This window comes from Sapajus apella, unplaced genomic scaffold, assembly GCF_009761245.1.
Source record: "Sapajus apella isolate SASKATOON/1434 unplaced genomic scaffold, GSC_monkey_1.0 scaffold37, whole genome shotgun sequence".
NCBI classification, from domain to species: Eukaryota; Metazoa; Chordata; class Mammalia; order Primates; family Cebidae; genus Sapajus; species Sapajus apella.
In genome coordinates this window covers 5,982,182-6,007,762 of record NW_022436977.1, presented here as the reverse complement: position 1 = coordinate 6,007,762, position 25,581 = coordinate 5,982,182, and the positions used below count along the sequence as shown (strand labels likewise).

The 25,581-nt window shown below is 40.8% G+C and overlaps 1 protein-coding gene and 1 non-coding gene across 3 annotated transcripts in view; both read left to right on the top strand.

Annotated features, from left to right (window-relative positions):
* Positions 1–25,581, top strand: part of FAM81A (family with sequence similarity 81 member A) — an 84,942-nt gene that overhangs the window by 12,226 nt on the left and 47,135 nt on the right. The window contains exons 2-3 of one of the 2 annotated variants that reach the window (XM_032297292.1): positions 8,148–8,244; positions 9,827–10,100. In XM_032297292.1, the coding sequence (XP_032153183.1) occupies positions 8,225–8,244; positions 9,827–10,100 (294 nt within the window). In that variant the 5' untranslated portion in view covers positions 8,148–8,224. The remainder of the gene's footprint in view (positions 1–8,147; positions 8,245–9,826; positions 10,101–25,581) is intronic. The other variant, XM_032297291.1, reaches the window with a different exon arrangement.
* LOC116564612 lies at positions 4,862–5,002 on the top strand. The gene has a single exon (XR_004274991.1). It is a non-coding gene; the product is annotated as a U4 spliceosomal RNA (small nuclear RNA).

Sequence of the window (25,581 nt, the reverse complement as noted above, 5' to 3'; positions counted from 1 at the left end):
ATGTCTCCTTAAGAACATATTTGGAAAGTTTTTGAGGATTTTTTAGTAGTAGAATTATTAGACCATTAGGTTTGTGCATATTCTGCTTTACTAGATATTGAACATTGCTTTCTAAAGTGTTAGTGTCAATTCACACTCCCATCTGGTGTTCCTGTTGTTCCATATATATTCTTGTCAACACTTGATCTTATCAGACTTGATTTTCACCAGTCTGATGTGATAAAATGGTGTCTCTGGGGATTTTATTTCCTGTTGCAAATGAGATTTATTGTATAATTTGCTTCCACTGGCCAGAACAGAGCCAATGTTACATATATTAAAACAACAACAACATTTGTTCAAGTTATTATCCTTCAATATTCTTTTAAGATTTACCAAGCAAGACGGCTGTCTGGAAATCTATTTAGACCTAAAACTTAGATTATAAAATAAATATTCTGTTTCCAGTGAACAGAATTACACCCTCTGTAATTTGGTATTAGAACCCCAGCTGACTCCAGCTGCCCACTGAGCACAGGTGACTGTCAATTGGCTGGTCTCTGGATGCTGTGTTCTCTTGGTTAGAAGCAAGTGACAGGTCCCACCCACACTCAGAGGGAAAGGACCATGCAAGGTGTGAACACTGAGAGACAAGGATGGTGGGGGTGGAGGGGGGCGTACCTAATGAGTCTGTCCACCACAGCAGGGACCATATTTTGATCATCACGTTTCAGTGTCATGGATTCCAGTGTCATGGGTTTAGATTAGCATTATTAGGGCTATCAAAGATGATCAGGGGCTGACTTACCTGGTCTGGTTCCAATTGGAGGTGAAATTCTACTATATTAATTTGTATCAAGAAAAGTAGCTGGCAGATAGACTTGGGCTTGTGTTTGCTGACTTCTGTGTACTCTCCTTTTATGCACAGCTGTATGGGAAGCTAAAAGATGTAGCTGGTAAGTATGGACGCAGGGCAAGGATTGAATAGGATTATCTTAATGGCTGATGTCATTGGACCCCGAGGGCCTAATGCCCTCCATTATAGAACTTTTCCTGCTGTCCTGGATTCTTAGGTCCTTGGAAACACCAAAAATTTAATTAATTAATTAATTAATTAATTAATTTCTTTCTTTTTCTTTTCTTTCTCTTTCTTTTTCTTTTCTCTTTCTTTCTTTCTTTCTTTTTCTTTTCTTTTCTTTCTTTCTCTTTCTTTCTCTCTCTCTCTTTCTCTTTCTTCCCCCCCCTTTCTTTCTTTCTTTCTTTTTTTTTTTTGTGACAGAGTCTCACTTTGTCACCCAGGCTAGAAGGTAGTGGTGCGATCTGAGCTCACTGCAACCTCCATCTCCTGGGTTCAAGCGATTCTCCTACCTGAGCCTCCCGAGTAGCTGGGATTACAGGTGTGCACCACCATACCCAGCTAATTTTGTATTTTCAGTAGAGATGCAGTTTCATCATGTTGGCCAGGCTGGTCTTGAACTCCTGACCTCAAATGATCCGTCCACCTTGGCCTCCCAAAGTGCTGGGATTACAGGTGTGAGCCACCACGCCTGGTCGCCAATACATTTTGTTTCTTCGAACTCTGCTTTTACTAGATATGCTGTGTCTACCATCCCCCTTTCTTGTTGCACATTCTGGTCCTTCTTGAGCCATAATATAATTCAATTGATTATATTAAACAATATGAAATTACTTCAGTTATCTCTCCTGGACATTCGCTCACCCAGCAAACAGTTTCTGATCAGCTCTGATGTGCCAGGTGCTTGGGATATAACTGTTGTCAGTATAGCTCCTCATGGGGCATGCAGCGTAGAGCCAAAGATGGATATTGAACTAGTATGATGAATGCTTGCCTTATTTCAGTGGTGAGTGTCAGCAGTGTCTTGTGTCATTTTATAGATCAGCTGTTCCCATCTCTTCTTGATTCTTAAGATTTCATTGTCAGAGTCTCACCTTAACTTGAATTTTGCAATCCTCCCCATTGACTTTATTTACTTTCTTTTTTTTTTTTTTTTTTTTTTTTTTGAGATAGAGTTTTGCTTTTGTTGTCCAGGCTAGAGTGCAATGGCACGATCTCGGCTCACTGCAAACTCCACCTCCCGCATTCAAGAGATTCTTTTGCCTCAACCTCCTGATTAGCTGGGATTACAGGCATGCACCACTATGCCCAGTTAATTTTGTATTTTTAGTAGAGTTGGGGTTTCTCCATGTTGGTCAGACTGGTCTTGAACTCCCAACTTCAGGTGATCCGCCCGCCTCAGCCTTCCAGAGTGCTGGAATTACAGGCATGAGCCACCATGCCCAGCCTTCCCCATTGACTTTCTATACTATCTGCATCATTCTGTAGAACAAAGGAAAGGAAAATAAGATACCAAAAAGCTGAACTAATCCATGATTATAAACACTATTTCAGTGAAAATGTTCATCATTAAGGGACTAGGTAACAATAATGGTATATCCATTCAGTGGAATATCATGCAGGCATTAAAGATGGTGATGTAGGCTGAGTGTAATAGGTCATGCCTGTAATTCCAGCACTTTGGGAGGCCAAGGTGGGAGGATTACTTGATGCTGGGAGTTTGAGGCCAGCCTGGGCAAGATAGTATGGCCTCAACTCTATAAAAAGTTGAAAAATTAGCCAGGTGTGGTGGTATGTGCCTGTGGTCCCAACTACTCTGGAAGCTGAGGCAGGAGGATTGCTTGAGCCTGGGAATTGGAGGCTGCACTGAGCCACTGAACTCCAGCCTGGGTAACACAATGAGACCCTGCCTCACACACACACACACAATTAAAAATGGTGATGTGTATCTTTATGTATTGATACAGAACAATGCTCATGATGTAGTGTCAATTAGAAAATGCAGGGTACACATAGTCTATGAAGTATTATTTTATTATTGATTTATTTGTTTATTTTAGACAGGGTCTCACTCTGTCACCCAAACTGGAGTACAGTGGCCTGATCTCAGGCCACTGCAGCCTCCAACTTACCAGGCTCGGGTGGTCCTCTACCTCTGCCTTGTTAGTAGCTGAGACTGCAGGCATACGCTAACATGCCTGGATAATTTTTCTATTTTTTGTAGAGATAGTATTTCGCTATGTTGCCCAGGCTGGTCTTGTAACTCCTGGGCTCAAGTGATCTTCCTGCCTCAACCTCCCACAGTGCTGGGATTATAGGCATGAGCCACCACTCTGGCTGAAAGTTTTATTTTTAAAAAATAGTTATGTATTCCATCAGATGTGCATGAAGGGACATTAGCCAGGAAAGGGAAAGGAACCAACCCTTATTGGAAGCTTATCCAGTGCTGTAAGGCCAGACACTGTTCTGGATACTCCGTAGCCTCCTGTGGCTAATGCCTGGCGATGCAGGGGCTGAGGCCCTAGGTTCAAATCCCTGCTCTACTCCTTGGCCACGTGATGTTGGGGCAGTTGCTGAACATTTCTAAGTCTCAGTTTCCTCTGGTTCAATGGTGATAATAAGAGTAGTGCTTTACAAACGATTATGAGGATGAATTAAACGAATGCACATTAGGCTGTTTCACGAGTGCCTGCACCTTAGCCTCCCAGGTAGCTGGGACTACAGGCGGGTGCCACGCCACCTGGCTCATTTTTTTTTTTTTTGTAGAGGTGGCGTTTCACCACGTTGCCCAGGCTGGTCTCGAACTCCTGAGCTCAAGCAATTCACCCACCTCAACCTCCCAAAGTGCTGGGATTACAGGCCACAGAGTCTGGCTCAGATTTTTTTTCTTATTTTTTTCCCATTCTTTTCTTCTTGCTTAACCTACTTGTCCCTTTCCCTAACTCCCCCCAATTTTAAAACCTTTTAAAGTGGACTTTGTTTAGTATTTTGTTTAATATAGTGGAATCACAGCACAATCAAAACAGCATTAAACCCAGACCTGTGTGTTAAGTTTGTAGACCAACTTGTGATATCAGAGATCAGATTTATAAATGGACAGGAGTTGATAACCTCAGGCAGGTAAGCCAGAATTAACAACGGGAAGATCTGCAACCAGTGCTTGAGAGGTTATTTAATCCTGTGACTTACTCATTATCAGTCTTTATTCATCTGCAATATAGATCCCACGTTCTGGCAAAGAATCGTGATGCTAACAAACCAAGCGACCTGCCAGATATGCAGATCCTCACCACATTGTTAAAGGGCACCCATTCTGAATAATGTATCTTGTGAGCTCATGCCTTATGAAATTTCCTGTCATAGAACTGCATAGTGCTTAGGAGGGTTTGCTTCTGAAAAGCCATCTCTGATAATCAGTGGTGTGGCTTGGCTTTTGTGGCTGTGTTCGGGTAGATGAAATGACCTTCAGAGAAGGGGATGCCAGAGTCTCCATTCTTTCAGATACTTACTGAGTGTCTAATATTTAAGATTCAGGCTTGGTAAACAATTATACTTTTTTTTTTTTTGAGACGGAGTTTCGCTCTTGTTACCCAGGCTGGAGTGCAATGGTGCGATCTCGGCTCACCGCAACCTCCGTCTCCTGGGTTCAGGCAATTCTCCTGCCTCAGCCTCCTGAGTAGCTGGGATTACAGGCACGTGCCACCATGCCCAGCTAATTTTTTGTATTTTTTGTAGAGACGGGGTTTCACCATGTTGACCAGGATGGTCTCGATCTCTTGACCTCGTGATCCACCCGCCTCGGCCTCCCAAAGTGCTGGGATTACAGGCTTGAGCCACCGCGCCCGGCAACAATTATACTTTTAAACTAAACTGTAGAGGCTGGGTGCAGTGGCTCATGCCTGTAATCCCCGCACTTTGGGAGGCCGAGGTAGGTGGATCACGAGGTCAGGAGTTCGAGACCAGCCTGACCAACATGGTGAAACCCTGTCTTTATTAAACAAAACAAAACAAAACAACAACAAAAAAAGCTTTGTGCAGTTGCAGTATTGTAGCCAATAAGGTTTATCTGAGACCTGATTATTGTTAATTGAAAACTTTTCCCGATACCCCGCCATGACGACTTGAAATATAGTCGGAGTTGGCAGTTTTTGGCAGTCTCTACAGAGACTGAATCGTAAAACAAACAAACAAACAAAAAAAACTAAACTAAACTGTATTGTCTTATACCTTTATTGCTGTAGTTTCTGATCGGGAAGTGCTGGTCATTCACTCATTCATGAACAAATATAGACGGATACTTCCAGGTCAGCTCTGTGTCTATTAAGATTTAAAACATGTCCTTAAAGAGCATGTTGTTTACTAGGGGAGCCAGACTATTAAACAACTAAAAAGAATAGAGCGGCTGGGCAAGGTGGCTCACACCTGTAATTCCAGCACTTTGGGAGGCCGAGACGAGCAGATTGCCTGAGGTCAGGAGTTTGAGACCAGTCTGGCCAACATGGTGGAACCCTGTCTCTACTAAAGAAGACAAAAAATTAGCCAGGCGTGGTGGCTCATGCTTGTAATCCCAGCACTTTGGGAGGCTGAGGCGGGTGGATCATGAGGTCAGGAGATTGGGAGCATCCTGGCCAACATGATGAAACCCCGTCTGTACTAAAATACAAAAAATTAACCAGGCGTGGTGGTGTGTGCCTGTAATCCCAGCTACTCAGGATGCTGTGAGGCAGGGGAATTGCTTGAACCACGGAGGTGGAGGTTGCAGTGAGCCGAGATTGTGCCACTGCGCTCCAGCTTGGGTGACAGAGTGAGACTCCGTCTCAAAAAAAATAAAGAATAGAACATAATAAATAGTATATAAACAGATAAAGAGCTGGAGAAATACAAAAGAGAGAGTCATTTTATAGATTGGAAGGTCTAGTGGGCTCTTAAAGAGTGCGTGAGTTTTCTAGGTGGTCAGGGGTGGGAAGGGCATTTCCCATGGAGCACATGCACAGCGGCAGTGATGGCAGGAGAGAGGAGGACATATCCAAGGATGCTGGTGGGTGGGGTGGCAGGGGGAGGGGATTCAGGGTGACTGGAGCAGGTGAATGTGGTAGGGAGTGGCCAAATATGAGGCTGGAAGAACAGGTTAGGCAGGCCAGAGTGTGTTCAGAAGAAAGGAAGTGCTGGAGTGCTGGAGAGAAGGTGTGGAATAATCTCTCCATCCCGCACTTTGGGAAAGCCTTCTCATTCCCATCAATACTTCCTGACCTAGCTGCTACCCAGGAAAAATTGACCCCTCTCCTGTTTTCCCTCCCCATGTTGTGTTTTTGTTCATAGGGTTAGCCACTTAACCCATTGCTTTTGTTTTTGTTTGTTTGTTTTTGAGACAGGGTCTCCTCTGTTGCCCAGGCTGGAGTGCAGTGGCACTATCATGCAGCTTCAGCCTCCCCAGGCTCAGGTGATCCTCCTGAGTAGCCTCCAGAGTAGCTGGAACTACAGGAGCGCATCAATACGCTTGGCTAATTTTGGTATGTTTTGTAGAGATGGGGTTTCGCCATGTTGCCCAGCTGGCCTCGAACGCCTGGGTTGGAACTCCTGAGCTCAAGCAGTTGGCCAACTTTGGCCTCCCCAAGTGCTGGGATTACAGGCATGAGCCACAGCCCATTGTTTTCTGGTTAGTTTAGATGACTTTTCCTGAGGGAAGGGATTTTTGTTTTTCCTAGGTTACTTAGTTACCTAATAGAAGCCAAAAACAGGTTTCTTAAGTTAGGCTATTCTGTAGATTAATATATCAACTGAGCTGTCATACAACTTTAAAATTGTCAAGATTCTATGAGTCTAAATAACAGCATTTCCCACACTGTCCTAATTTTACTTACGGTAGTACCCCCTTATCGATGTTTTTACTTTCCATTTTATCCAAGGTCAACCATGGTCAAAGCTATTAAATTAAACATTCTGGAAATAAACAATTCATAAGTTTTAAATTGTGTGCTGTTCTGGGTCATGTGACGAAATCTTGTGCTATCTTGCTCCCTCCTGCCCAGAACGGAAATCATTCCCTCGTCCAGCATATCCAGGCCGAATATACCTGGCCCTGTGAGTCACTTAATAGCCATCTCTGTTATCAGATTGACTATTGGGGTATTGCAGTGCTTGTGACCAAGCAACCCTTATTTTACTTCATAATGGCCCCAAACTGCAAGAGTTCTGTGCCTAATTTATAAATTAAACTTAATCATGGGTGTATATATATATATATATATGTATATAAAAGTATATATAGGGTTCGGTTTCAGGCATCCACTAGGGGTCTTGGAATGTATCCCCTGTAGATAAGGGAGGGCCGCTGTAGTCTACATGGCAGAAGTTCTTCTCTTTGACACTGAAGAACTCTTTGGGAACCATAGCTTGTTTGGCATGAATGACTTTTTTTTCCATAAATGTAATTTGTTTAAAATTCTTTGTCTAAGAAAGCGAAATGTTCACATTTTGAAACTCCAAAAATAAAACACTAGAGACATAATGCCAAAACAGTGATTTGAATCAGAAATGCTTTATGAATCCAGCATCTCAGTGAGAATTAATTATGGAATCAGATCATGGTTAGTAGGCATTCATTGTTTTAAGGCAATTGATGGCAGTGTTGAGGAACCTAAATAATGAAATATTTTAAACATCCTCTAGTGTTTTTCACATTTCTAATGAGTTGTGATGACCAAATGTTCCTTCTGTGCAAGATGAAATATGAATGATTTTATCTTAAGTTTTAAAGTTCTAATGAAGAATATGATTCTCATTCCCTTGGTGGATAGAGATGTTCTGACAAATCAGATCACATTGATCATGTGCTGTTTTATTTGAGATTAATTTTAGAAATAAGTGCTCTTCATCTACCATGGAATTAGTAGTAAAAATTTTCTGAGACCACATTTACTGAGATAGTTTCCTGCAAATTTCTACAGAGAAGTGTAAGATTGAATAAGACCGTTAAAGACTCTCTACTTTCTGTTAAAGTGGTTTCTCAAGCCTGAGATGCAGACTTAGAGTGAGGAAACTTCAGGAAACTCCATTTCACAGTCCTTGTTGATCTCTCTAGCAAGGCTTAGCAGTATTAATTTCAGAGGTGCTTTGATTTTGCTTGATTGCTTTTTTTCTTATTTGGTAACATATGCTGTTTATTTCATATATAAGATATCAGGCATTTAGTAATGTAACTGATCAGTGTTTCAACATAGTTTATGATCTACTTAGCAACTTAATAATAAGCTTTTGAGGTTATGTTCTAGATATAAACTGTTACATAATTTATTGCTTATTTTTTCAACAGATGTGAATTATTAAAAAGAAAATGGCCCAACGGAGCACTATATTTCCTTCTCGTGTCACCAAGGAAAGGTATAATATATGGAAAATATGCATCTAAGGTATACTTTTCCTTTCCACTCATCCCATGGGGGCTGCTCGTGGGTGTGATAGTTGTAAATGAAAGCTTGGGCTGTTGCATTATCCAAGAATGGTTTTGTTCAAGGGCAAGAGAAACACTATTGTGTCCTCTAATTTTCAATTTATAGGATACTGTAGACCACTCAGTGATCCTAAGAAGTAGAAATTTCACAGTAGTCTTATAGTAGGGTTGAATTTCTTATTGAGAGTAAAATATAACTCTGGGGGCTTGAGGCTAACATCCCTGTTAAGTTGTTTAAATCACAAGTTGCAGAGTAGGGGCCTGTGAGCCAAAATTGGCTCATGAAAGTACATTGCTTGGCCTGCATGTTCTTAAATACTTTTTTTGGAGACAGGGTCTCTCTGTTGCCCAGGCTGGAGTGCAGTGGCACAGTCACAGCTCCATGCAGCCTTGACCTCCTGGGCTTGGGTGGTCTTCCATCTAGTCTCCTGAGTAGCTGGGACTGTAGGTATGTGCCACCATGCCCAGCTAATTTTTAAATAGTTTTTTGTAGAAACAGAGTCTTGCTGTGTTGCCCTGGCTGATCTTGAACTCCTGGGCTCAAGTGATCCTCCCGCCTCAGCCACCCAAAGTGTTGGGATTACAGATGTGAACCCCTGCACTGGCCTTAAATACTTTTTAAATGAATCATTAACATTTTAAAATCAGGCAATTTCACATACAAGTCTGGATTTGCTAGCTCTTCTTGAAATATCAGATGATCTTGAAAAAGGGACCTGAAATCCCTGATGGTTACTCATGGTTGGAGCAGAACTGTGGCTCCCTTTAGCTGAGAAATGCTCTTTCTAGTTCTGCAAAGTCCCCAACACTCCCTATTGCCTCATTTGTAGTATGCTTCACTCATTTGTGTCGCCTGCCTGACCCATGTAGGCACTGAGTTTGTAACCACTGTTTCAGAGAGGGAGGAGGAGGAGAGCATGTCAGAGACGTTGTTAATTAACTTGATATTTATAACATACATCATATTGGGGAGACATATCTGTGTGCCCAATTGTGCCAGCCTCCTGCTCTTGGAAGCCATGGAGACCACTTCTAGCACAGTTAAGTCTGTGGGCATGATTATTTAAAGATCTTTCCTAGCTCATGAAGAAAACTCTTTTAGGCAGAAATCCTGCCTCAAACCCTATTTAGCTTGTAGGTATAGATAATTTGTATTTCCACACTTCTCTGGGAAGTTTTAAATCTGGCTTTTTTTGGTGAGGGGTGACAGAACTCTTGTTGTCTAGGCTGGAGTGCAATGGTGTGATCTTGGCTCACTGCAAACTCTGCCTCCCCGGTTCAAGCAATTCTCCTGCCTCAGCCTCCTGAGTAGCTGGGTTTACAGGCGTGAGCCACGATACCTGGCTAATTTTGTATTTTTAGTAGAGATGGGGTTTCTCCATGTTGGTGAGGCTGGTCTCGAACTCCTGATCTCAGGTGATCCACCCACCTTTGCCTCCCAAAGTGCTGGCATTACAGGTGTGAGCCACCGTGCCTGGCCTGAATTTGGCTTTAAAAATTATTTTTTCCCAATTAACAACCCTCATGGTTCTCTTCTGTAGGAGAGTGAGAACCATGCCCCGACACAGCCAGTCCCTGACCATGGCACCATACTCATCTGTAAGCCTCGTGGAGCAACTGGAAGACAGGATCCTCTGCCATGAGAAAACCACTGCTGCCCTTGTAGAGCACGCCTTTCGGATTAAAGATGACATTGTCAACAGTTTGCAGAAAATGCAAAACAAAGGGGGAGGTGACCGCTTGGCCAGGCTTTTCTTGGAGGAGCATATCAGAAACATAACTGCCATAGTGAAGCAACTTAATCGGGATATTGAGGTAAGGTGTGCGAAAGTCAGGTGGCCTACGTCCCTTTCCACAAAATTGCTCCATGTCAGGAGGTCACCCAGGTCTAATTCCTACCTTCCAGGCAGTAATGCATTTAGAACAAAGCTGTCTGTCTTGTCTATTCTTAATGATCGCCAAGGAGACAGCTTGCAGAAATATCCTAATTAAATTTATTCCAGTGTTTGATAACAGTTACTGTCAGTGTTTTATTTAATCTAAAGTTACCTTGCTGATTATTAAATCACTTTATTTCATTTGGCTCTTAATGAAGAGAGGAAAAAACTAATCAAATAGTTTCACTGTAAAATCTTTCATGTCTTTGAAGACAGCTATTAAGTCAATTACTAAGGTCAGCTTTTGTTGCTTCAGATTAAATGGTTCTAGGTCATAATGATTATATGTTATACAGTTTTTTACTCAAACAATTTAGGTATTTGAATTGCTTCTCAGACTCCCCTTTTCACTACTGTAGTTTTCTTTGAAATGAGACCAGTAAAAGGCCGATATTATTTATTTTTAGAATTGGTAAATTTATTGCTATTTATTGAGCAAGCACAGGGACCACATAGTTTAGTTCAGAAAGCTTCAGATCACTTAGGGCTTGGGTTTCCCTCACTACACAATGTTCATATCTTTCACATGTAATTATTAAATATATGAATAATAGATATATGGCTAGATTGAGGAAAACTTCTGTTTCCTGACATGGTGATTATATCTGAATTATGCTTCCTAAAATTGGACCTCATTTCTTTTTTTTTCCATTGTCAGATTTGTATTCACTTATTTATTTTAATGGCTTTATTGAGATATTATGTAAAAGCCATGAAAAGTGTACAATTAAATGATTTTTAGTAACTTTATAAAATTGTGCAACCTCAACACAATTCAATTTTAGGACAGCGCTATCACCTTCCCAAAATGCACATAAGTCTGTTTGCTGTCAATTTCTACTTCCACCCCAGCCCCGGGCAACCACTCATCTACTTTGTATGTCTAGAAATTGGTCTTTTCCAGACATTTCATATAAATAGAATCCTACAATATGAAGTCTTTTGCATCTGGCTTCTTTTCTTTTTTCTTTTTTTGTTTTGAATGCAGTGATACCATCATTGGTCACTAAAGCCTCGACCTTCCAGGCTCAACTGATCCTCCTACATGGGCCTCCCAAGTAGCTGGGACTATAGGTACACATCATCATGCCCAGCTGATTTTTGTATTTTTAATACTACAAGATCCATCCATAATGTAGCATTGTTTGTAGAGACAGAGTCTTACTATGTTGCCTAGGTGGGGTTTGATTGAACTCCTGGGCTCAAGTGATCTGTCTGCCTCAGCCTCCCAAAGTGCCAGGATTACAGATGTGAGAAAAAGTTTTGAGTACATTTTTGAAATAAGGTAGTGTAAGTTCTCTCATTTAGCATAATCTTTTTGGGGTTCAGACATATCCTACATGTATCATATTCCTTTTTATGTCTGAGTGATATTCTGTTTTCTGGATATATCACATTCTGTTTATCCATTCATGAACTGATGGGCATTTGGATTGTTTCCAGTTCTTAGCTTTTATGAGTAAAGCTGCTGTGAACACTGTGACAGGTCTTTGATATGAAAATATGTCTTTATTTCTGTTGGGTAAATTACTAGGGGTAGAGTTGCTGGATTTTATAGTGAGCTTATGTTTAACTTTTTAAAACATAGCCAAATAATTTTCTAAAGTGGCTATAACATTTTACAATCCCGCAAGCAATGTGTGAAAGTTCCAGTTTCTCTACTGCCTCAGCAATACTTGGCATTATCTGTTTTTATTACAGTCATTCTAGTGGATGTGTAGTGGTATCTCATTGTGGTTTTAATTTGTACTTTCCTAATGACTAACGATCTCAAACACCTTTTCTTATGCTTACTGATCATTTGTGTGTCTTCGTTGGTGAAGTGTCTATGTAAGTCTTCTACCCATTTTTTTAAATTGTATTTTCTTCATTGTTGGAAAAAGTTACCATTTTGACCATTTTAAGTATATAATGTAGTGATATTAAGTACATTCACAATGTTGGGCAATCATTACTGTCTATTTCCAAAAGGCTTCCATCATTTCAAACTGAAACTTTGTTCCCATTAAAAAGTAACTCCCCACTCCTCTTTCCCCTCAGCTCCTGGTGACCTCTATTGTATTTTCAGTCCTTATGAATTTGCTTATTCTAGCTAGTTCATACAAGTGGAATCATACAATAATTTGTCCTTTTGTGTCTGTCGTTTTTACTTAGCGTAATGTTTTCAAGGTCCTCTATAATGTAGCATGTATCAGAATTCATTTTTGCATTGGATTATTTGTCATATTATTGAGAACTTATGCAAGTTTTTATGTAGTTTAGAGACAAGTCCCTTATCAGATATTGATTTACAAATATTTTCTCCTATTCTGTGGTTTCTATTTTCATTTTTTTAATAGTGTCTTTTGAAGTGTGAACATTTTTAGTTTTAATGAAATCCAGCATTAATTTTTTTCTTTTATGGTTTGTTCTTTTGGTGTGTCTTTACAACTATTTGCTGACTAACTCAAGATCACAAAGATTTTCTCCTGTGTTTAATTCAAGATTCTCAGTTTATACTCTTAGGTCTGTGAACCGTTTTGAGGTAATTTTTGTATATGGTATGAGGTAAGGGTCTAAGTTATTATTTTTTTTTCTTCTTGCCATCCTTGGAAAATCTATCCTTTTCCCATTTGTTGTTTTGTTGAAAATCAACTGACCATAAAATATAAGGGTTTATTTCTGTTTTCCACTGATCTGTATGATTTTTTTTATGTCAGTACCACATTGTCTTGATTTCTAGTTTTAGAGTGTATTTTTGAAATAAGGTAGTGTAAGTTCTCCAACTTTGTTCTTTTTAAAAAGTGGTTTTGGTATAAAGAACTGATACATTTCTGCTTTGCCACATTTAACTCCATTAAGTGATCATGTGAATCATCCATTCACATTAAGACATTTATCTCTACTCGTATGAACATGATTCATATATATATATGAAATACATATAGAATTTTGTATATACTTTACTTTTAAAATAGAAATAAAATTATACAATACAAAAAAAAAAGTGGTTTTGGCTAGTCTTTGTCCTTTGCATAATCATTTAAATTTTAGGATTAGCTTAACAATTTATATTAAAAAGTAACTTTTATACAGATTGCTTTGCATGTATAGATTTTTAAAAGGCTGAGTGCAATGGCTCACACCTGTAATCCCAACACTTTGGGAGGCAGAGGTAGGAGAATCACTTGAGCCCAGGAATTTGAGACCAGCCTGAGTAACACAGTGAGACTTTATCTTTCTCTACAAATATTAATGATAATAAAAAGAAATAATGTATAGATCTATTTGGGCAGAACTGCCATCTTAATACTGTGTCTGATTGTTCAAGGAAGCAAGTCTTGGTTTTGTTAATTTGTCAGATTTTTTGTTTCTGTTTTTAATAAAAATTTTTTAAAATTGACAGTAATTATATATATACATGGGGTACATAGTGACGTTTCAATACATGTAATGTGCAGTGACCAGATCAAGGTAATTTTGTGTCCTTTAACAAATTGCTGTAGTTCCTTCCCTTCCCCCTACCCTTCTCATGCTCTAGTATTCTGTATTCTAATTTCTGCTTCTTTGAGATCAACTTTTTTTAGCTTTCACATATGAGTAAGAACATGCAGTGTTTAACTTTCTGTTCCTGGCTTATTTCACATAACATAATGTCCTGCTGTTCTATCCGTGTTGCTGCAAAAGACAGAATTTTGTTCTTTTTTATGGTTGATAGTATTCTGTTGTGTATATACACCACATTGTCTTTATCCATTCATCCATTATTGGACATCCAGGTTTGAGTCCATATCTTGGCTATTATGAACAGTGCTGCAATAAACATGGGGGTGCAGATGTCTCTTCAATATACTGATTTCCTTTCCTTTGGATAAATTCCCAGTAGTGGGATTGCTGGATCATATGGTAATTCTATTTATAATTTTTTTGAGGAACCCCCATGCTTTTCTCCATAGTGGCTGTACTAGTTTATATTCCCGCCAACAGTGTATAAGAGCTCCCTTTTCTCTGCATTTTTGCCAGCATTTGATACTTTTTGTGTTTTGGTAATAGCCGTTATAACTGGAGTGAAATGATACCTCATCGGGATTTTGATATGCATTTCCCTGATGATTAGTGATATTGGGCCTTTTTCATATATTTGTTTGCCATTTGTATGTCTTCTTTTGAGAAATATCTGTTCAAATCATTTACCCATTTAAAAAATTGTGTTGCTTTTGGCTGTCGAGATGTTTGAGTTCCTTCTGTCTTCTGGATATTAATCCCCTACTAGATGAGTAGTTTGCAGGTATTTTCTCCCATTCTGTAGGTTGTCTTTTTATTTTGTTGATTGTTTCCTCTACTGTGCAGAATCCTTTTTGTTTGATATAATCCATTTATTTATTTTTGCTTTTGTTGTCTGTGCTTTTGAGGTCTTATTAATAAAATCTTTTCCTAGACCAATATCCTGAAGTGTTTTCCCTATGTTTTCTTCTATATACAATTTTATCATATTGGACCTTACATTTAGGTCTTTGGTCCATTTGGAGTTTATTTTTGTATTGGGTGAGAGGTGCAGCCTAGTTGACTTCTTCTACATATGGATATCCGGTTTTCCCAGCACCATTTATTGAAGATTTGTTTTTTTCCCCAACGAATGTTCTTGACACCTTTGTCCAAAATCAGTTAGCTGTAGATACGTGGATTAATTTCTGGGTTCTCTTTTCTTTTTTTTTTTTTTTAAAAAAAAGCTTTTAGGACTTTTATTGTGAAATGCCTCCCCCATGAAATTCGTCACTGTGTGGCTCCCACTAGAGGGGAGGTAGGACAAGGTCTCACTCTGCCAGCACCAGCCTTAAGCATCATTCATTTCAATTATGCCAACTCATGTGTGTCCTTTGCACTTTTTTTTTTAATTTTTATTTTTTTGTTGCATTTTAGGTTTTGGGGTACATGTGAAGAACATGCAAGATTGTTGCATAAGTACACATGTGGCAGTGTGATTTGCTGCCTTCCTCCCCATCACCTATATCTGGCATTTCTCCCCGTGCTATCTCTTTTCTGTTCCATTGTTCTATGTGTTTGTTTTAATGCCAGTACCATGCTGTTTTGGTTACTATAGCTATGTAGTATATTTTGAGGTCTGGTAGAGTATGATGCCTCTGGCTTTGTTCTTTTTTATTTTATTTTATTTTATTTTTTTTAGATAGAGTCTCATTCTTGCTCAGGCTGGAGTGCAGTGTCGTGATCTTGGCTCACTGCAACCTCTGCCTCCCAGGTTCAAGTGTTCCTCTGACCTGAGCCTCCCCAGTAGCTGGGCTTACCGGAACACATCATCAGGCCTGGCTAATTGTTGTATTTTCAACAGAGATGGGGTTTCGCCTTGTTGGCTACGCTGGTCTCGAACTTCTGACCTCAGGTGATCTACCTGCCTTGGCCTCCCAAAGTACTGGGATTACAGGCATGAGCCACCGTGCCTCACCATGGCTTTGTTCTTTTTGCTCAGAGTTGCTTTGGCTATTCAGGATCTTTTGTCATTCTATACAAATTTTACCATTTTTGGTTGGGCATGGAGAACATCCTTTTTTTTTTTTTTTTTTTTTTGAGACAGGGTTTTCTTCTGTTGCCTAGGCTTGAAGTGGAGTGGCTCGATCACAGCTCACTGCAGCCTCAACCTTGTGGGCTCAAATGATCCTTCCACCTCAGCCTTCTGAGTAGCTGGAACTACATGTGCATGCCACCATACCCAGCTAATTTTTTTGTGGAGATGAGGTTTTGCCATGTTGCCCAGGCTGGTCTTGAACTTCTGGGCTCAAGTGATCCTCCTGCCTCAGCTTCCCAAAGTGGTAGGATTACAGGCATGAGTCACCACACCTGGCTGAGAACATACTTTGTGTATTTTTTATCTCTTTAAAATTTTTGAGACTTGTTTGGTGGCCTTCTGTATTCTTACTGATTTTCTATCTTGTTCTATTAGTTATTGAAATATCCAACTCTTATTGCTGAATTGTTGGTTTCTTCTTCCAGTTTTGTCAGTTTTTGCTTCATGTGTTTGGGCACTGTCGTTAGGCTCATATACATTTATAATTGCATATATCTGCCTAATGTATTGACCCTTTTGCCATAAAAGGTCTCTGTGTGTCTCTTGTAATATTTCTTATCTTAAAGTCTGTTTTGTCTGATATCAGCATAGGTATTCCAGCTCCTTTATGAGTACTGTTTGCATAATTCATGTTTGTTTTTTTAGAGAAACAAAATCTTTGTCACCCAGGCTGGAGTGTAGTGGTGCAATCGTCATAACTCACTGATGCCTTGACCTCCTGGGTTCAAGTGATCCTCCAGCTTCAGCCTCTGAGTAGCTGGAACTGCAGACATGTGCTACCATGCCCAGCTAATTTTTCTTATTTTTATTTTTTGTAGAGATGAGGTCTTGCTGTGCTGTGTTGCCCAGGGTGGTCTTGAGCTCCTGCCTCTGCCTCCCAAAGTGCTGGGATTATAGGCACGAGCCTGTACCTGCCCTTTTTTTGATAATTCTCACCAAGCTTGTGCCTCTTGGCTCTGGCCTATATACATGGTTATCAGATTTCACTGTTCTTTGAGATTTCATGTATGTTTACCAAGGACAAAGATTCACTCAGAATTATATCCTAATTGAAGTGCATTAGTCTTCAGGGTTCTAAGAGTTCTAGTGTATACTTCTTACAATGTTTAAACAAAATGACTGTGTATTTGTTAGTAAGAAAGTACAATGGATATTTGTTGCTTTGGTGACTGACGGTATCCTTTTTGCTTTCTTTTGGACATAGCAATTTGATTTCTTTTTGGATTTACCTGTCTTTCATTGAATACAAAGGGATGGCTAATAATTAGGTTGCCTTATCCCCTTTTTAGGGGTTGAGGCCCATAACTCAGGCCAGAGCACCAGGACCCTCCCTTCCTGGAATTTAAAACCTGAGGAGGCTGTGCTGGGTGTGGTGACTCACACCTGTGATCCCAGCACTTTGGGAGGCTGAGAGGGGAGGATTCCTTGAACCTGGGAGGTCAAGGCTGCTGCTACCTTAAAAACCCAAACCAAACAAAACAAAACCAAAACAAAAGCCTAAGCAGGCTGATTCAAAGGCTGGAAATGGCCATAGTACCTTCCTTGCAGCCGCTTTGCCTGCAGGATACTGGCTAGTAGTTCCTGCTGCTTGGACCTCAGGAAATTCCCTTTGTATCTTCTTCTCAACCTGCATAACTCAGCTTCCCTGTTCATTGTGCACACCTTTCCCCTATTCCTTTTTTTTTTATTTTTCTGGAGACAGGGTACGGCTGTCATACGGGCTGGAGTGTGCAGTGGTATGATCATAGCTTACTGCAGCCTCTAACTCCTGGGCTCAGCTGATTTTCCCACCTCAGCCTCCTCAGGAGCTAAGACTACAGGGACAGGCCACCATGCCCAGTTTATTATTTTATTTTTTGCAGAGACAGGAGTCTTGCTGTGTTGTCCGATAAATTCCATTTACCTCCGTAAGTTAGTCAGGTCAATTACTTGCAACTAAAGAAGTATAATGACCTCAGAGGAATGTAGAAAGTTTGTAAAACTGCTGTAAGTAATTTACTTGTGTTTGGACACTGGTATCTATATTAAGAATGATCTTTTCAGTTTTCATTTTGGGTGCCGAGGCAGTTTTATCCTAAAGGCTGAAAACTAAGCAACCCTAAGTTGACAACTGTACAAAACCAAAGAGCCCCAACTTGAACATCACAGTTTTGCAAGGGATTTCAGATCCATCACGAGACTGATAAATCTGCTGTGCCCAAATCTAAAGACAGGTAAAATCAAAGTGATGGGGATCAGTAAGAATTCTCAGGCTCCCATCTGCTCAACCACTGGCGAAGAAGTACAGTGGGCCCCTTATCTGTGGCTTCACTCTCTGCAATTTCGGTTACCTGTGGCCGACCATGATCTGGAAACATTAAATGGAAAATTCTATAAATAAACAATTCATAAGTTTTTAATTATTTTATCTTTTTGAGATGGAGTTGCACTCTTATCACCCAGGCTGGAGTCCAATGGCGCAGTCTTGGCTCACTGCAACCTCCATCTCCCAGGTTCAAGCGATTCTCCTGTCTCAGCCTACCAAGGTGCCTGCCACCATGCTCAGCTAATTTTTGTATTTTTTTTTTTTTTTTGAGGTGGAGTCTTGCTCTGTTGCTCAGGCTGAAGTACAGTGGCATGGTCTCCACTCACTGCAACCTCTGCCTCCCACGTTCAAATGATTCTCCTGCCTCAGCCTCCTGAGTAGCTGGGATTACAGGTGCCTGCCACCATGCCCGGCTAATTTTTTGTATTTTTAGTGAAGACAGGATTTCACCATGTTAGTCTGGCTGGTCTTGAACTCCTGACCTCGTGATCTGCCTGCCTTGGCCTCCCAAAGTGGTGAGATTATAGGCATGAAGCCATCTTGCCTGGCCAACAATTCATAAGTTTTAAATTGTGTGCCGTTCTGAGTAGGGTGATGACATCTCTCACCGCCCAGCTTGGGTGGGATATGAATCACTCCTTTGTCCACACTATATATGCTATCAATTGATGTCTTGATTATCAGATCAAACAAACATAGTATATGTAGGGTTTGGTATTATTTGCAGTTTCAGACATCCACTGGAAGTCCTGGAGCTTACCCCTGCAGATAAGAGGGGGCTAAGATATGTCACAAAAAATACAAACTTCCCCCATGCTTCATATTAGAAAATGGTGTTACTTCCCCATTCTTACAATACTCAGCACTTCCCTGTGGGAACTCAGCTCTGTTCCCTTTGCTTAAGGGGGTGGGGGAAGACTAGAGATAGGAGTCAGTCTATTCTGGCATTACTGTCCCCTCCAGGTAAAAGCACAGTGTAACTCTACCCTTAGGAAACTCTGGTCTTGGGCCAGATGTGATGGCTCACGCCTGTAATCCAAGCACTTTGGAGGCCAAGGTGGGTGGATTACCTGAGGTCGGGAGTTCAAGACCAGCTTGACCAACATGGTGAAACCCTGAGTTTAAAAAAAAAAAAAAGGAAACTCTGGTCTTAATTTTTCTGTCAGTGTAAGAGGTGATAGTGTTTTAGCTGCAACTGTGGGATCCAGGGAATAATTTCCTATTTGGTAGCTGCCATGTGCTACTCCAGTGACCAGAACCATTTTATTTTATTTATTTTCATTTGTAATTTTTGAGACAGAGCCTCCCTCTGTCACCCAGGCTGGGGTGCAGTGGTGGAATCTCGGCTCACTGCAACCTCTGCATCCCGGGTTCAAGCGATTCTCCTGCCTCAGCCTCCTGAGTAGCTAGGATTATGGCACATGCTACTTTTTTTGTATTTTTAGTAGAGACGGGGTTTCTTCATGTTGGTCAGGCAGGTCTTAAACTCCAAACCTCAGGTGATCTGCCCACCTAAGCCTCCCAAAGTGCCGGGATTACAGGCGTGAGCCACTGCGCCCAGCCTAAACATGTTTCTTTAAGATGATTTTTGAACAATTTACAATGCAGTGAGAAAGTAATTTCAATTTTGCTGTTTTCCCAACATCAGAAACATGTTTTATGTAATGGTTATTCTTGCCTTAACCAGACAGCAGCCTTTTATATTTACATATATTTTTGGAGTGTGCAATTTTGCAAGTGATGATTTCCATGATAGACAGGGAAAACTGAGTAAAATCTAAATTTGGCAAAAAATTTAGTTTGTATTTGAGTGTTTACTTTTTTTACAACTGATAGTAACTATATATGATGACAAAGTAACAACAAGGAAGTTTAGAAATTTGAGACTCCAATATGAAACACTATTTATATTGATTTACATGTATTACGAGCCTAAGCATGTCTACCTAAACATATTAGGATGCTTGATGACAGATCAGAATTGCTGTCTTATAGCCAAACTTCATTAAAATGAAATCATGATGGTCTAAGTTAAGGCTGCTATGACAAATTACCATAGACTGTGTAGCTTAAACAACAGAAATTTCTTTCTCATGATGCTGGAGACTAAGAAATCCAAGATCAAGGTGCTGGTTGATCCAGTGTCTGATGAGACCCTGCTTTCTGAATTGTAGATGGCTGTCTTTTTGTATCCTTACTGGGTGGAGAGCAGAGAGCAGAAGCAAGCTCTTCCTTTAAGGGTACTAATCTCATTCATGAAGATTCTGCTCGCATGATCTAATCACCTCCCATAGGCCCTGCCTCCTAATACCATCTCATGAAGGGTCAGGGTTTTAACATACAATTTTTTTTTTTGTAGGCTGGATCTTGCTCTGTCACTCTGGCTGGAATGCAGTGGTGTGATCATGGCTCACTGTAGCCTCACCCTCCTGGGCTCAAGTGATCCTCCCTCCTTGGTCTCCCAAAGTGCTGGGATTACAGGCATGAGCTACCACCCTTGGCCAATATATGAATTTTTGGAGGACACAAACATTCAGTCCATAATGATGTAGGGTAAAAATTTTAAAACATACTAAAAGGAATTCTTTTAGTATTAGTAAGTAATATATTATATTAGTAAGTAATATAAAAATTGGGGCCAGGCACCATAATCCCAGCACTTTGGGAGGCTGAAGTGGGTGGATCACTTGAGGTCAGGAGTAAGAGACCTGGCCAACATGGTGAAAACTCATCTCCACTAAAAATACAGAATTAGTTGGGCATGGGGGCACGTGCCTGTAGTCCCAGCTACTTGGGAGGCTGAGGTAGGAGAATTGCTTGAACCTGGGAGGCAGAGGTTGCAGTGACCTGGGATCATGACACTGGACTGCAGCCTGGGCAACAGAGAAAGACTCCGTCTCAAAAATAAATAAATAAATAAATAAAAATAAAAATTGGAGAGTTGGTATAAAATAAAACGGATACTTGGCTGGGAGTGGTGACTCATACCTATAATCCCAGCACTTTGGGAGGCTGAGGTTTGCAGATCACCAGGTCAGGAGTTCGAGACCAGCCTGGCCAAAATGGTGATTTTTTTGTGTGTTTTTAAACACAAAAATTAGCCAGGTGTGGTTGTGGGCACTACAATCCCCGCTACTAGGGAGGCTGAGGCAGGAGAATCACTTGAACCTAGGAGGCGGAGGTTACAATGAGGTGAGATTGCGCCACTGCCCTTCAGCCTGGGAGGCAAAGTAAAATTCTGACTCAAACAAAAACAAAAACAAACCCCAATATACTTGTAGTATCAGTTTGAAAGCAGATATTTAAATTGCTTTTTAAGATATTTAAATTGTATTTCAATGATATGAAAGGTATATTTTTTATTTATAGATTCTTGATGGATATCTTCTGTAAATTGTCTGGATTTTTATTATTATTATTGCTGTTTTATAGCTGTTTTTCAGTTCACTCAGTAAAATTTTACTGGTTTATTTGATTTGTGAGAATCATCCCTGCAGGTGATTTTATATTACAAAAGTAATGGTGAAGCCCTTCTTAAGATGTGAAGCTTACTCTTGGACCCTGATAGAACTAGTCAAATTATGATTTTCTTTCTTTTTTTTTTTTTTTTTTGAAACGTAGTTTTGCTCTTGTTGCTCAGGGTGGAGTGCAATGGCACGATCTCTGCTCACCACAACCTCCACCTCCCAGGTTCAAGCAATTTTCCTGCCTCAGCCTCCAGAGTAGCTGAGATTACAGGCATGAGCCACCATGCCCGGGTAATTTTCTATTTTTGGTAGAGACAGGGTTTCTCCATGTTGGTCAGGCTGGTCTTGAACTCCCAACCTCAGGCTATCCGCCCACCTCAGCCTCCCAAAGTGCTGGAATTATTATAGGTGTGAGCCACTGTGCCTGGCTGTCTTTATGATTTTCTATTATGTGGTTCTGAACACAGTTCAGAAAAAAAGTAAACTATATTGTGAAACCATTATCCTATGTGATCCTCAAGAGCTAGAACGGAGTCTTAATGTTTCTATTTTTAGCACCTAAGACATAGTAGGAGCTCAATAAATGTTTCATAATCAAAGGCTCTGGGTCTCCTTGCCCCTTCCAGGACCCTGTAATTATTGCTCATATTCTTTCAGCAGATTCCAATGTCAAAACAGATGACTCTGGTATACCAGTATACAGTAAGTGCTTGAGGTATGCTAGTACACAGTAAGTGCTTGATAAATGTTTAATGGAATAATTTATTGTTTTAATATGTCTCCATCCACAGTCTCTGTTAGCAGTTTGCCTTGTGGAGAAGCTTATCAATTATTTATTCCTCAGAAACTTTCCACAAATTATCACCACCATTATAAATTTAGAGGAAGTAATAGAGTCAACTATTAATTACACATGTCTGGATTATCCATACTGTGTTTAAGTCATTATCAATCTCTGGAAACCGAGCCCTGGTGAGTAGTCCATGCACATTTATTGGTGGTAAGCTTTCTCTTCCATGCCAGTTTGATGGCTGGGGAAAGTAGCTTGGACCCCCATGTCTTTTTATAGCTTTAACTGTGTCTCTGGCCTTTGGAAATCATGCAGTGGGTTCTGCTACCTGCCTGGTTAGAGTCTGCAGACCTACTTCTAGTTCCCATGTGCTCAACTTCATAATGTCCTTCTGGCTTGGAATGTTGGCTTTGGCCTAGTTGGGTTATGGGAAACTGTATCAAGCCCTCATCTAATTGAATATATCACACATAGTTTGCTAGTTTAATAATTTGCAAATGAATTACTGGAGTTTCTGAACTTGAGTGATGACTGCAGCATTGGGCTTTATTAACATGGCAAAGCAGAGACGTTGACAGTGATGTTAACATGTAGTTGGCCTGACATACAGGACCTTGGTTCGGTGTGCTTCCAGTACTGCCAATGAGGGGAGAGTTTTGGCTACTGGATTTCATGCATTTTACTTAAGAAGGGAATTTCAGCCTGCAGCTCTGTGATCTGGTTCTACTGAAACAGGTATATCAGTGGAGGGACTTTGGTGATTATCATCCAAATTCATTTTGTTTTCATTCTACCCATTAGATTTGGCTTGTCGTGTGACTTGATTCTGGGGGAGAAGACACTGAATTGAATGGAATTTGAATATTTGTTCAGTTCGGTTGACAGAGGTTTTCCAGTGTAAATTAATTAATTAGTGTTCTGGTGTCTGCTCTGTCTCCAGTATATTTTAGCTTATCTGAGTCCTCTTTGAGGACCTGACTGTGTCTGGGCATCAGAGATTGATAACATCTCAAATGTTAAAGGACTGATAACAGCTTAAACCAAAGACAGGATGGACCGCTAGAGATATCTCTAAGCCTTCAACTCTGAAGATGAGATCCTAGAACATGGAGCTAAATTAATTGATATGTCACTCAGCTACCCACTAATACCTAGGCATTGTTAGAGGCACTGGGGCTGCAGTAATGGCCCAAGCACACAAGGCCTCTGATCTTAGTCCTCCGGCACATTCTAGTGGGTTGTAGAGCAGTCACTGCTAAGTAACCAAGGTGATGTTAGCTGATGTCAACGGCTCTGATGAAAGAATGTGATGGAGAGTGACTGTGGGGCTGTCTTAGAAAGGATGGTGGCCGGACATGGTGGCTCACCCTTATAATCCCAGCACTTTGGGAAGCCAAGGCGGGTGGATCATATGGTCAGGAGTTCAAGGCCAACCTGACCTATATTGTGAAACCATGTCTCTACTAAAAAACAAAAATTAGCTGGGTGTGGTGGTGCACGCCGGTTAGTCCCAGCTACTCGGGAGAGTGAGGCAGGAGAATCACTCGAACCCAGGAGGCAGAGATTGCAGCACTGTGACTCATGCCTGTAATCTCAGCACTTTGGGAGGCCGAGATGGGTGGATCACGAGGTCAGGAGTTCTAGAACAACCTGACTAACATAGTGAAACCCTATCTCTATTTAAAAATACAAAAATTAGCTGGGCATGGTGGCGCATGCACCTGTAATCTCAGCTACTCAGGAGGCTGAGGCAGGAGAATTGCTGGAACCCGGGAGGCAGAGGTTGCAGTGAGCTGAGATTGTACCACTGCACTCCAGCCTGGGTGACAGAGCAAGACTCTATCTCAAAAAAAAAGAAAAAGAAAAGAAAGAATGGTAAGGGAGTAAGGTGACATATGAACTAAGACTGGCATAACATATGGGGCCAGCCAAGCCAAGGGGGTAGTGTTGAGGGAGGAGATACCCAGGGAGACCACTCTAGAGTGAGGGAAGTGCAGGTCCCAACGCTATAAGCAGGAAGAGGCATGACACATTTAAGGAGCAGAAAGAGGACCAGTGGCTGGAGTGTTGTTAGCTGGGGGAAGGGCAGCTCATGAGACTTGAAGGCTGTGATAAGAAGTTTGGAGTCTGGACATGGGAAGCCATTATTTAGTGTTCAGCCAAGGAATTTCAATAATCTATTCACATTCTTGGTGCTGGGGCTGCATTAGCGAATAAAACGCAGATAAAGGCCCTTGCCTCTTGTGGCTATAGACTGATTTATGTTTGAAAAAGATCACGCTGGCTACCTCGTGGAGAAGGATTTTAGGGGAGCAAGAATTGAAGCAGGGAAACAAATTAGGGGGCTACCTCAAAGTTCAGGGAGAGGCATGGCACAGTGGAGATGGAGAGAAATGGATGGATTCTGGATTGATTTTGGAGATAGTGCTGACAGGACTTCCTGCATATTGGAGGGAGAAATTTCCATCAAATGTTGGTAATGCCAAGAAGGCAATTTGACATATAAGGCTGGAACTGTGGTAAAAAGCCCCATAGGAGAATATTACCTTATAATTCTCTGCTCTGCTGTAGGTGGGCCTTTCTCTAGGTGATTTGAAATTACATTTCCTCATTTCCAAATCCTTCCCAATCTAGGAAGAGTTGGAGAAGGAGGAAAGTGGAGAGCTGTTTCTTTCCTGGTTGTTCCTGGCAACCCTGGCCTGTCAGGGGTGCTTAGGTGTCCCAGGGGTTGGTTGTCATCACCTTTGCGTAAACACCATTATACAGCACATTGAGGTTCCCACAGAAGTCCCTATTCCAAGCTGTCTTGGAAAGGGAGATTTTTTAAAGATAGGCCATATCTTTGACAAAATAAATGAGGACTTGGGACATCGCTTTTTCAAGGTGGCCAGCTTCTGCTCCGTGCTTGTGTGAGGCATGTTTATTGGGTGGACCTGGACAATGCACTTACCATCCTTTAGTTTTTCTTGCTGCAGCTGAGCTCCCTGAAGGTATGCCTGGTGCTCAGCACACAGTAGGTGTGCCAAGTTCCTTGAATTGAATTGAAAAGAATGGAGAATTAATGCCATATATAAGGATAGAGTCTTTTAAAAAGTAAATGCATCGTGATGATGTATTGTTCCAAAGTGACAAATTCGGGAACATTATTGACTTTACAGAGGAATTACTTTTCTACGTTTTCATTCTAGAATTTTTTCTTTCATTTTTTCTTTTTCTTTCTTTCTTTCTTTCTTTCTT